Raw genomic sequence first — 12,667 nt, 5'->3', positions numbered from 1 at the left:
ACAAGTATGCTAATATGTACATATGATTCTAAAAAAAATCAGTCACAAATCAGCACACCAATCAGAAGCGAGCCAACCCGTGACGTCATCAATCCATGACATTTCTTACATGACACGTATTTCCTAACTCTAATACTTTTCTCAAAAATTAAAAATAAAACCACATGCCCCACTACATTACCCTACAATACATTTCATATGTCGGTATTCCCTTTTGGAATTTGATTAAAACAAATGAATTTTATTTCAGATATAAGGAGCGGCCAGGGCTACCAGCTCACACAGACGAGCCGACAGTAGCGCCCCCTACTGAAAAGGCGGGCGGGCCCGCTACGGACCGACTGTCGTCACTCAAACAGGCTTTCCGCTCGCAATATAACCAGGTTACTATCAATTTTCTAATCCAGATTATTATCATATCCTCTGACGGCCCAAAATACAAAAAAATGGCTTGAAAATCAATAGTGAGCGAAATTGGTTGAATCGATTTTGTTTTGAAATGGAGATAAAGAAAAGAAACGCAACTCTGAGCGGCTACCGCGAAAACCGAAATTCGCAAATTGCGGGGATCTTTCTCTTTTACTCCAATGAAGGCGTAATTAGAGTGACAGAGAAAAATGCCCGCAATTTGCGAACTTAGATTTTCGCGGTTATAGGGCTGGTCCAATTGAAAATGGGTAGGACTGTGGGGCTTACCATTATTTGCTAAGGGACTTTATTCTTGAAGTTCCGCGTAACATTGAAAATCATTGTGACCGTTGTTGTTCCTAGTTTTATAAAAAAACATATAGTCACTGTTTGCCTCTCTTTCCAAAACGTATTCGCGAATATTGTTAGAAAGGGAAGCAAACAATTAAACGCGACCCTCATGTATATGGCTTTAAATATTCACCTTTGATCTTTGGGTAGGATACTAGTAACGCCATCTGTTTTCTGCCTGCGTAACTGAACATGTTTTTAATCAATTTATTAGTAATCATCATCATCAGTATTTAAGAGCTATGCTCTTGTCGGTGGAGTAATCGCCACTCTTATTATTATTATTATTTATTAGTATTTGTGTTTAAATGACAACCGTTGGGGTGGTATTCCACCTGTCCAATGTGGATTGCGTCTCTCTCTCATTAAGCAAAATGTGAGATGCAAATACACATTGGACATATGGAATACCATCTTAAGTAATCAACGTACTTTACTACTATTCTAACGGCAACTATAGACCTCTTTTAAAATTTCGTACTTGGTATTATTCTTTATTTAAGTTATTTTTCGTTTAGTTTCAAAGGAATGAAAGTTAATTTATAGGGTGCTAGTAACGCCATCTATGCTCAACGTTAAAAACCAAGATGAGTTAGATGCTAGATGCTAATATGCTAATTAATGAGTAACTTCTATTTTTAGAGTTTAGAATATTTTTTTGGCTAGTGTAAATATGTAATTAGTTATAAGTAATTAGTTATTACTTCTAATTACTGTAATTACTAGTAATTTCTAAAAACAGAAACAATTTTAACGTTTCCAAGCACATTTGAAGCTTATTGTACTACCAATTCTAAACACATAGTTTCGTAACTATATTTAGTTCAGTTTCTAAGTACATTTGGATTTGAAGCTTAATTAACTCATAATTTGGTAATTCAGGTTAGTTATGGAAGATCAGTTAGTAAATGAAAGTTTGGTCAACTATACTAGCTTTGATTTGAAATATTTTTGATTTGATTTGATTGGATTTCTACCCGCGACTTCGTATGTGTGGAATGATGATAAATATGATAATTAATAATAAAAACCGGGCAAGTGCGAGTCGGACTCGCGCACGAAGGGTTCCGTACCATAATGCAAAAAAAGGAAAAAAAACGGTCACCCATCCAAGTACTGACCCCGCCCGAAGTTGCTTATCTTCGGTCAAAAATCACGTTTGTTGTATGGGAGCCCCACTTAAATCTTTATTTTATTCTGTTTTTAGTATTTGTTGTTATAGCGGCAACAGAAATACATCATCTGCGAAAATTTCAACTGTCTAGCTATCACGGTTCGTGAGATACAGCCTGGTGACAGACAGACGGACGGACGGACGGACAGCGAAGTCTTAGTAATAGGTTTCCGTTTTACCCTTTACACGGAATCCTAAAAACGAACCTTTGCCCTTCTCCGGGCCTCAAACTATCTCCAAACCAAATTCTATGTAAATCGTTACAGCGGTTTTAAGAATAAGAATTATTTATTGCCACACACATACAAGAAAACAAAGTCGATAAAAACAAAAAAACAAACGTTTAAACGTGAAGAGGTATCAGACAGACAGTTACTTACGCATTTATATCATTAATAGGGATTGACAGTCTGTATTTTGTTCCCCAGTTCACGGCCTCATCCGACCACTCCTGGGAGCAGACGCTGCAAAGCACAATCCAGCCCGGTGTGAACGCGCCGGCGCGGCAGGAGGACCGCGTGCGCAAGAGCGGCAAGCGCAGCCGCTGGGAGTAGCGCAGGGGACTGCTCTCGGACCGGTATTCTTCCTTGTTCACGATTATTTCCGAGTACCGCAAGGCAATTTTGGGATCGCTTTTGTTTCTAGTTCACAGTTTATCTCGGAGCACCGTAAGGCAATATGGGTACGTTGTTATTCTTCATTAATTGGTGTCGCTCAAAGAGTTATTCTTGTCTCGATATTGTAGAATTTAGTAGACCGGCAAGCGCAGTAGGAGTAGCGCAGGTTTGCACACTCGGTATTGTATCTCGTTGTTTGGAGTACCACAAGGCAATTTTGGGACCGCTACTATTCCTTGTTCATACTTATCTCGGAGTGCCACAAGGCAACATTAGCAACATAGGACCGATACTGTTCGTCGTTCAAGTTTAATGAGTACCTCAAGGCCATCTTGGATCGCTATACAGTCAGCCACTGAGATTTACTAATATGAACGGAAATGGTTAAAGTCACATCACGAATTTTGTTATTAATTCTTCAGAGTTAAGAGTGGTAATGGCATGTGAAATACTGGATTCACAAAACTTGCATATTGTATCAATCTCAAGTCGGACTGTTTTCTAAAATTGTGTATGTTGAGTTTGTCTGTAATACTTAGGGCATTGTGGTGTTATTTATAAGTTTTCATTTCTCCAGTACCTAATAATGGGACTTAGGCCCACTTGCACCATTCCACTAACCCGGGGTTAACCGGTTAAATCTGGAGTTACCAAGGTTACCAGTACAATTTGACACTGGGTTGACGGTTAAACCGCTTAACCCCGGGTTAGTGGGATGGTGCAAGTGGGCCTTACGGGACTAACTAGATTTTCTTAAAGTAAGATTGATAATATTATTTCACGTGTTTAAATAACAAAAGGCACAATTTTGTAAATATGTTGTTTGTTTGTTTCAAATATAAAATTCGATTCGATGTTGTGTATAAAATTATGACATCTATGAGTTACTTATATGTGATGTCCCATTGGTAAAGGTACCTTATGGCGGTTGGCGCTTACGCTCTTATTAACGCCGCTCCAATATTATTGCGGCGCTATGCGACGTAAGCGCCAGCCGCCATAAGGTACCTTTTGCCGTGGAACCTCACATTATGATTACACATGACTTATACATGAGTTTTATGAAATAGGTCCCAAGTATTAGAAATGTGACCTTGTAAATGAATATAAGTAAAACAATGTAATTAAAAACTTATTGTAATGTTACAATTACCTTCGGTAGTGGATATCGTATAAATGGTCGTTCGAAAATGTAATCTAAAGTTTTTAAAATAGGGCACATATTTGATAAGTTAAACTACAAAGATATGAAGATATTAAATGGATTGATATACAAAAAAGCATTAAGGTCTAAGTATAGAGTGGGTTTATAAAATATTAACTCACAGTACAAATAATCCTCAAACTGTGAATAGTACATTATTGTCGAGGCTCGGAAGTAGCTACTTGCAGGCTGAGGATTCGTTTTAAACGGACGACCTTGGGAGTCCGTTTAATTGAATCCGAAGCCAGCAAGTAGCCTTCCAGCCGAGTCATATATAGTGCTTTTCTCAAAAATGGTGCAAGAAATATAAATATCATAGAAATATTTTACAAAACCAACGTTCTTACGTATATATTTTCACAGAAAAAAGTCCTTGCCGCCTTTTTATTTTTTTAATAAAAAAATAGAAGTGTATTTTTCTGCCGAAAATACGCCAACCTATTTGAGACAACTAAATAGTCGCGGTACTAATCATCTGTTTGGCTGTTTAATGGGCCTGTGCCTTCATTTAATATGGCCATATCAAATTTTAAAAAGTTTGGCACTCGACAAATAATGGAATTTGTATGCAACATTGCAGTCCCAAAAGCGAGACTGCAATGTTTTTAACTTTTTAATTTTTGAGTGACCATAAACTACGCGCTTCGCGACCTAGTTTTTAGACGGCAAAGTCGACCTTGCCGTCCATTTTTGAGAAAAAATTATTTTGATATTCGATAGTTTTGTCTAGGCCTATGTCTACTAATGTAGAAGTTGCGGAAAGTTAGAAAAGATCCAGGGAATTTCAGGAAATTTTAACAGAAAACGTGGGAAACTTTATTTATGGGAATTGAAAATTATATAATAATGAGTTTTGTGATTTTTTCCATATGGAAATTTTAAAATCACTAAACTTTTTAAAACAAAGTCTCCCGCGTCTGTCTGTTTGTGTGTTTGTTTGTATGTTCGCGATAAACTCAAAAACTACTGGACGAATTTTCATGCGGTTTTCACCTATCAATAGAGTGATTCTTGAGGAAGGTTTATTTGTTTATTATTATAATTGTAAACCCGTGCGAAGCCGGGGCTGGTCGCTAGTTTTGGATATTTTCTGACGTCACATTAGTACCTACGGTCAAGGTCTAGAACTTTTAGCACTTTCTTTGTAAAAAAAAAGTAAATCGGTGCCAGATTTACCTCTACACGAATACCTAAGGAATTTATTATAAACGGTACAACGATGCCTTATGTGTGGGCTTGTGTATAACATAGTAGGACAGAAATATTGTATGTGAATGAATTTTTAATTTAACTCTTATGTAAATAATAATAAAGTCCTATTTCAAGTGACCTTGTGTTTCTTTTATTCATTCAACCTTTATACCTTTTTATTTTTCTCTCACATCGTGTGATAGTCCCTATGATAGTTCGTTTTTATTCTTTTTATACAGGGTGTAACAAAGGGTGTATCGAATTCTGATTAACTAGGAAAAAGTAGGAGAAATATTTTTTGACGTGAATAAAGATTTTTTCTGTGGGGCAGGTCGTCCAAGTCTGTCAACCCTCCATACAAGGGCCACATTTTTTAATTATTAGCGTTTTTATTTCTCTCATTTAGCTATCCTGATATTTTTCCATACCTATAGGCATTTTAGCTCTAAAGCCTAATAGCAGCTACAGTTTCCCCTCAAAGGCTATAATCGCGTGTGGAACTGTTAATGATATGTACCTACACATAAGTTCATTTCCAAGTGCGGGCTGGCACGGCATAGCGATTGCATTTGCAAAGCTACATTTAAAGCGAAATTCCTAAGTTAGTTAGAACGTGAGCACGCCTGAGTGCAAGTTAGGCTTAGTTTAATTGTTTCCTGAACATAGGTAGGTGGTTGATAAGATAAGGATGGGTTCACTGTGATAAAGTTGATGTATGAATCAAGTAAATTATAAATGCTTGCCAAATAATTGTCAGGTGCAATCCAGAGTAAGTTACACACTGGTCGAGCCGAAAACTACCTCGACAGAAATGGGTACCTTTCATCTCTTGGTTAACAATTTACAATTACAGTAGTTAGGGGGAAGCGGGGCAGCTTGGTACACCTTTTTTGAAATCGATTTTAGGCCCCAAAATGAACTCAAAATACATTTTTTTTGTACTTACTAGATGTCAAATTTACTAATGTATACAAAGTGTATCATGTTTTGTTAAATTTATGGCCAGTAAAAGAGATATATCGATTTCAACAAAAAATGGGATTTGTTCAATTGTGCCCCACCTGCAGGGCACTTTGATACATTACATGGGACACTTTGATACATCATTTTGGGGTACTTTGGCACATGAATCAAAGGGCCCGGTAAGTGTTTCAAACTGCCCCCCAGAGCACACTTTGCAGATCAACTCAGTTAGCTGACCAGTAGTAAACTTTTTAAACATTATAAAACATCTATTAAGTACGGTGCTATTAGAACATACTACTGTTATTAAGCAGTAGGTGCACTAAAGTGTTGGAGAAGGTGAACATAAGTTTTTGGTTAAGGAATTAGTGAGGGTGTTCAAAACTGCCCCTTGTGCCTATCTACCCCGCTTCCCCTACATATGGTACTACTTTACCGCCCTAGTGCGGTAACTAGCATAATACGTGCTTATGTCGAAAATTTAAAGGGCCATGCCATGTGCCTACTGTAAAACGTACAATTCACGTACGAAAAGGTAATTCGCAAGTCGTGTCGATTTAAAACACTCCCTTCGATCGTGTTTCAATTTATCGCCACTTCCGAATTTCCTACTTTTCGAACTTGTATATCGTAATATACTAATTACTTACAGCGAATAAAATACTTAGGTAGTTGGAAACCTATTTGCATGTTAATTTCGGCGTTACGACGCATTCCGCAAACGAATTGACGAATTTCAAATTAACACATACATATTCAGAAACTTTTGAGTTTTGACTCGCGTGTTTGAACTTTCTAATAGCTTTTTAATTTTGGTCGGTGGCTCTGGTATTTCAAACAAACAGAGATAGTGTTCTGTGTCGGCTGATAAGGAAACTTTGTGAGTTATTCGAAGCACGCTTGTATCGCACTTATCTATCTATAGTGTAGGAAGTTTTTGGATCAAGACGAGATAGTGGGCAAAGTTGGATTTCATTTGATATAGAGTAAACTTTACATGAATTAATCGTGTACATGTATGTACATGTTTTGTATGCAATATATTTAGGAAAGTACCATTATGCTCCGCGATTATTATGCCATTTAGGGGCCTAGCTAAATTGGTTGTTCAATAGCTAGAACTTTAAATGCCTCAACTGGCTCTACTATATTAGTATATAGGGGGCTATTCATAAATTACGTCATTTCAAATTAGGGGGAGGGGGTCTGGACATCGGATGACGGTAGCATGAAGTAGGAGGAAATGGGGTCATTCGAAGTATGATTTTTGGATGATCATAGGGGGGGGGGGGGTCAAAAATCTTCAAAAATCGATGACGTAATTTATGGACAGCCCCTAGGTAGGTAGGTACCTACTTAAAATGTAGTTGATTTGGAAATTTAATCAGTTATATATAATTATTACCTAAATATTTATTTAGTATTTATGTCATATAAGTATATATATATATATGTTCCTACATACTTGTAAATCATGAAATAGGTACTCAGCTAATATTGTATTGTAGTCTATAGGTAAGTAAACCTGATTTTATATTCTACTAAAAACTATAACATTACCTAAATGCTAAATCAACCATTATATAGGTATTAATATTAAATTTTCAAAATGAATTATCGAAATGGCTAAAAATTGGAAACATCAAGTTATGACAAACGAATCACGAAAATCAAAACAAACATAAGCCCGATGAACTCAAATCCATTGTACCGCAGCATAACAAATAATGCTATTATACTTTACCACAATGTTAAAAGTCCGTATGACAATAGGTCTACGTAAACGTTTCCGCTAATGTGGAGTTGTGGACCTGGCTTGTTGAACGGTGAACACTCCGGTTTCCCGCGCTTTGTGAGTGGCTGTTTGGTTCGGCCATCGCCGCGTATTAAAAAGTTAACGTGGGAAAATTCGTTCGGGAATTAAAATGAAATAATTGTGTTTTTTTAGTGAATGTGATGTCGTGGTGTTAATTTAGCTAAAGTTGAAGGTAATGTATTATTTGATCTTCGTTAATAATAATAGGTAATTACCTATTTGTTTACCTAGGGGGAAAAGTAGCTGTTTTATTCCTCGTGCTAATATTGATATCCGAGCAAGCGAAAGAGTGCAAAATTGAACCACAAGCGTACCGAGTGGTTCGCAAAATTTTTCACTACACTAACGCGAGGCAAATAGGTACATACTATTAACAGTAAATTACAAAATATGTGACAAAATTAATCTAGAAATCATCACTTAAAAGTCAATTTTGCCAGCCAACATGAGGTACCATCTAAACTCACCATCCATAAATGACGATACTTTTAATATTAAATACACCTATAATTGAAAGTCTCGGACGCGTTCGAGCGCCAAAGTCGCCAAACTATTACCTACCTCGACTGAAAAGAGTGCATTTCAACCTTGGTTCACAATCTACTATTTTTCAATGGAAAAATAGTATAAAAATAGTAGGTCCCAGAGGGAGTATAGGTGCCTACGCGTAAGTTTGTTTAATCATTAAAACTTAAACAATACCTAAATAGGTGTAGTCTTTCTTTACTGGAAGTAAATTAAAGTTAGCGATAGTTTTAAACTTAAAGTATTATATATACCTGTCATAAGATACGATCGTCTCGGCAAAGATCATTATTGGTAAACTTTATAATACGTCGTAGCGGCGTTCAGATTATTATAATCTGTTATTAATTTGATTTTTCCACTACAACCCTTATGAAAAGTCCGTATTTTTTAACCCTTGACGCAAAAAAACGGTGTTATAAGTTTGACGCCAATCTCTGTATGTATGTCTGTCTGTGGCATCGTGGCTCTCAAACGGATGGACCGTTTTCGATGCGGTTTGTTTTTACGTGAAAGCCAGTTTCATTGCGGTGGTTCTTAATAGCTTATTTACGCCTTATAAAACAAAGGCCCCCGCCGCGTCTGTACTTTGTGTGTTTGTATATTTGTTCGCAATAAACTCAAAACGGAACGGATTTTCATGCGGTTTTCACCTATCATTAGAGTTATTATTGAGGAAGGTTTAAGTGTATAATTTGTTAACCCGTGCGAAGCCGGGGCGGGTCGCTAGTTACAATAATATAGTACCTAATGGCTGCTCTACACGATGGGCTAGCGCCGGCCACTCCAAGGGACGCAGCCATGCGGTAGAATGAGATAGCAATATCACTTGCTCCCTCTTACGCATAAATGCGTCCCTTGGAGTGGCTGGCGTTGGCCCATCGTGTAGAGCAGCTATAAGTTGTAGGTTTTGTATGATTTCACAGATAACTTGTACAGATACACATTATGATGAGGCAATTTTAAACAGCTTAACCTAATTACTTAGTGCGCGTATGCGACTCTTCCACAGCATCTCCAAATAATAGGGTTAAGCATCATCGTAGATTATACTGCGTAATAAATGTAACTCGTGTCCTGATTCCAATTTTCATGATTTTTCAACGTTACTTAAAAGCGGACTTTAAAATAGGACTTGGGTACATACAACTTACTGATTTATTAGTGCATACAAACTTAATAACACACCTAAAAAAACATAATTAAATAACTAACCTACAAAACTTAAAAACTAAATCTAAAAATAAATAAAACTAAACTTAAAATAATTGATTACAAATGGGACTTAACTCTTCATGGGCGGTGGTCAAATATCATGCGTGTTGTATTGAGCAGAAAATATTGTTCTCGAAAAAAATTATGAAAAATACTGAAAATTCGTTCAGGATCGGCAGGGTCCTTATTATACACATACAAGAGAATAATAGTTTATAAACGTGAAAATACTTCCGATATTTCATCTGTGATAATGCACACATACAGCTTAGTCTCAAAGATTCTCTGTATGACAACGGGTGCAGAGTCACGCTGGAAACGCCGTAGGAAGTTTTAAACCTTATTCCAAAGGAATTCAGTTAGAATTTGTAATGTGACTGTGCATAGCATCGACTATCTTTGTCATCCGGTACATATCTGTAGGTACCAGTGTACATAAAAATCACATTAGTGTCGTCTTAGTCATAGCATATACCGGGTGTGGCCTGTAAAATGAGCAAATAATTAAAACATAGATTGTACTCCTCAAACGGTGACACTTTTGTTCTACAACTTTTAAAAATTATGAATTATTTAGACTCCCTATTTTTCATACAAAATAAATATTATCTTCAGTGGACGCCATCGCCACGCCATATCATTGTGATTGACGTTGCTTGTCACGCCTTAAACAAAACAAAATTCGCAATACATTGCGTCTTAGAATAAACTTTAAAGTGTATTAAAAATCAAACCACAAGTTATTTTTAAAAGTAGCTGAACAAATGTTAGTCAGTATGAGGAGGACAGCCTACAGTTAAATTTTTTGCTCATATTACAGGCCACACCCGGTATATATGTAGGTACTTATTGGTTATCTCCAGACAGTCAGGCGCTTTACCGCGGTAGTATAACATCATAACACCTGCGCATACATGTAAGCGTCATGTCATGTACTCGTCTAATAGGAGACAAAGCATATTGGGCCCGATTCGGATTTTGAAATAGATATCTATTAGATATCTTTTAGACATCACCAAGATACGATAACGATATGTTTAAGATCTAACCTATCAAATTTGACATTTGCGCGCGATTCTGGAGATACTCTTGAACGATTTCCACAGGATATGACTTAGAGATCCGATTCACATCTAATAGATATCTATCTTACTCTATCTAACGTAAAAGTGACATTGGTTGCCCGAATTGCACTGCAAAAGAGAACTAGTTGATATCTAAACTATAACGTATCTAGAATGGATCTAATACGTGTCGTCTCTTGTGAATATCTTGAAGTTCGAATACGGCATATTAATAATACTAAACTATTTTTTAGGATTCCGTAGTCAACTAAGTAACCGAGATGTTCTTGGCCGCGTAATTAAATAACATTGTACCTATAAAAATAGGTAAAAAAACAAGTAGGTACAAATACCTATTTGTTTACTTATTTAAACTTTATTGCAAATATAGTAAGATGTACAAATGGCGGACTTATTGCCTTAAGGCATTCTCTAGTAGGCAACCACTGGGCCAAAAAGAAATTATGTTAGGTTATGTTTATGTTAGTTGCAAGAGGCACTTTAGCTTGGGATTATTATTACTTAATTATTTATAACTAACAACAACAGCCCTATTCTAATTCTAACTTTAACACTAGAGATAATCTAGAGATGAATAAGATACGATATCGAGAAGATATAGTCATTTGTAAGTTAGATATATCAAATTTGACGTTTCCGCGATTCTGGAGGTCCTCTTGAACGATTTCGACAAGTTATGACTTAGATATCCAAGTCACATCTAGTCGATATCTATTGTAAATCTAGTTGATCTCTATATCGTCTCTAGATCTTGTGATTATCTCATTTCCCGAATACGCGTGCAAGGCATGAACGGACCACCTCCACATTCAACAGATCCGTATCTACGTATCGTTTCTCGCTTTCATACAATTATTTATTGTTTTTGTGAGTAAATTAGTAGTCACCGTCACGGCCGAGCGGCCTTCCGCCATGACAATGGATTTAGTAAATGACATGTCATTTCTGCGGCTAACGCGATTGGACAGTCAAGGGCGTCTGTGCGAATAGTGTCAAAATTATGGGAACACTAGGTAAAGGTTGGGTTAGCAGCACCGTAAATAGAGAGTGGAAGCGACAATACTATAGGCTCCGTGCATGAACTATAGGGGGCAGCATAGGAGCCGTCAGATTTTTGGCGCGAGGCGTAAATGTGTCGTTTATGCTTCCGATGTAGCCCACTAGATGGCAGAACCGTATTCCCATTTGTCTCCGCTCCACGTGACCGCCGCCATACATGAGGGGACAAATGGTAATTATTCATATGAATTTCATGCACCTATTCCCCATTTGTGCCATTGGACATTGGACATGGTGACATTGGATCTAATTATTAAGCTTGATTATACTGCCGGCCTAGCCAAGGTTACAATCGCTATCGCTTCGACATCGAAAAGCATTATATCTCTCTATCACTCTTCCATATTAGCGTGACAGTGACAGTTGCGTTTCGATCGCTACGGAGCGTAAGCGATCGGCATCTTGGCTACGCGGCCTGTAATCCTCTTTTTGTGAAGGTCAATCAAGCTTGATAGTTTTTCAGACACTTACAATTAGTGGTTAAGCCTTTCAGGTAAAATTGTTTGACGATGTAGGATAAGACTATATCTCAAGGCTACAGTGACTGCTCACCGTCAGGCGGGCCGTATGCCTGTTTGCCACCGACCTAGTATAAAAAAATACTTATACTTAATATAAACAATTTTATGAAAATTTTAATTTACATAGATCATCCACGACCAATGGAAACTAAGAATTACTTTATATGTAGGTTTAATAAATACAGTCAACACAATAATTTTAAAAGTGCTTTACAAACCAAATACCATATTTACTGCTTAGAAACTAAGCACGCTTTGCTCCTGTTTTCACTATCCAGACCGGCCTACACCTAATCTAAGTTAGCGCCGAAAACAAATTACTAAAACTTTTAATCACACAATAAAAGTTGTGTAAACGGCGAACAGTCACGGCTGATAAGAGAGTTCTGTTTAACATTAGTTTCGTAATAGATAATAAGTGGTTTTTGGTGTTTTGTAACGGATGTTTGGAGGTTTATTTTGATGTTTAGGTGATTGAAGCGGTCTTGGCTTCAGTAGGTAGTAGAGCATGAGTGGACTGTATATTATTAAAGAATCT

The 12,667-nt window shown here is 37.0% G+C and overlaps 2 protein-coding genes across 2 annotated transcripts in view; both read left to right on the top strand.

Moving 5' to 3' along the window:
* The window catches only part of LOC134669971 (ATP-dependent RNA helicase DDX42), a 37,679-nt gene extending 32,596 nt beyond the window's left edge, over positions 1 to 5,083 (top strand). Inside the window, exons 14-16 of the mRNA XM_063527617.1 lie at positions 251 to 383; positions 2,362 to 3,449; positions 3,545 to 5,083. Coding sequence (XP_063383687.1) covers positions 251 to 383; positions 2,362 to 2,487 — 259 coding nt within the window. The 3' untranslated portion in view covers positions 2,488 to 3,449; positions 3,545 to 5,083. The remainder of the gene's footprint in view (positions 1 to 250; positions 384 to 2,361; positions 3,450 to 3,544) is intronic.
* Positions 5,084 to 7,736: 2,653 nt separating this feature from the next.
* LOC134669860 (uncharacterized) overlaps positions 7,737 to 12,667 on the top strand; it is a 78,394-nt gene continuing 73,463 nt past the window's right edge. Inside the window, exon 1 of the mRNA XM_063527478.1 lies at positions 7,737 to 7,896. The gene's annotated coding sequence lies outside the window, so the exon portion shown is untranslated. The remainder of the gene's footprint in view (positions 7,897 to 12,667) is intronic.

This window comes from Cydia fagiglandana, chromosome 13, assembly GCF_963556715.1.
Source record: "Cydia fagiglandana chromosome 13, ilCydFagi1.1, whole genome shotgun sequence".
Taxonomy (NCBI): domain Eukaryota; kingdom Metazoa; phylum Arthropoda; class Insecta; order Lepidoptera; family Tortricidae; genus Cydia; species Cydia fagiglandana.
This window is presented reverse-complemented; position numbering and strand designations above follow the sequence as displayed.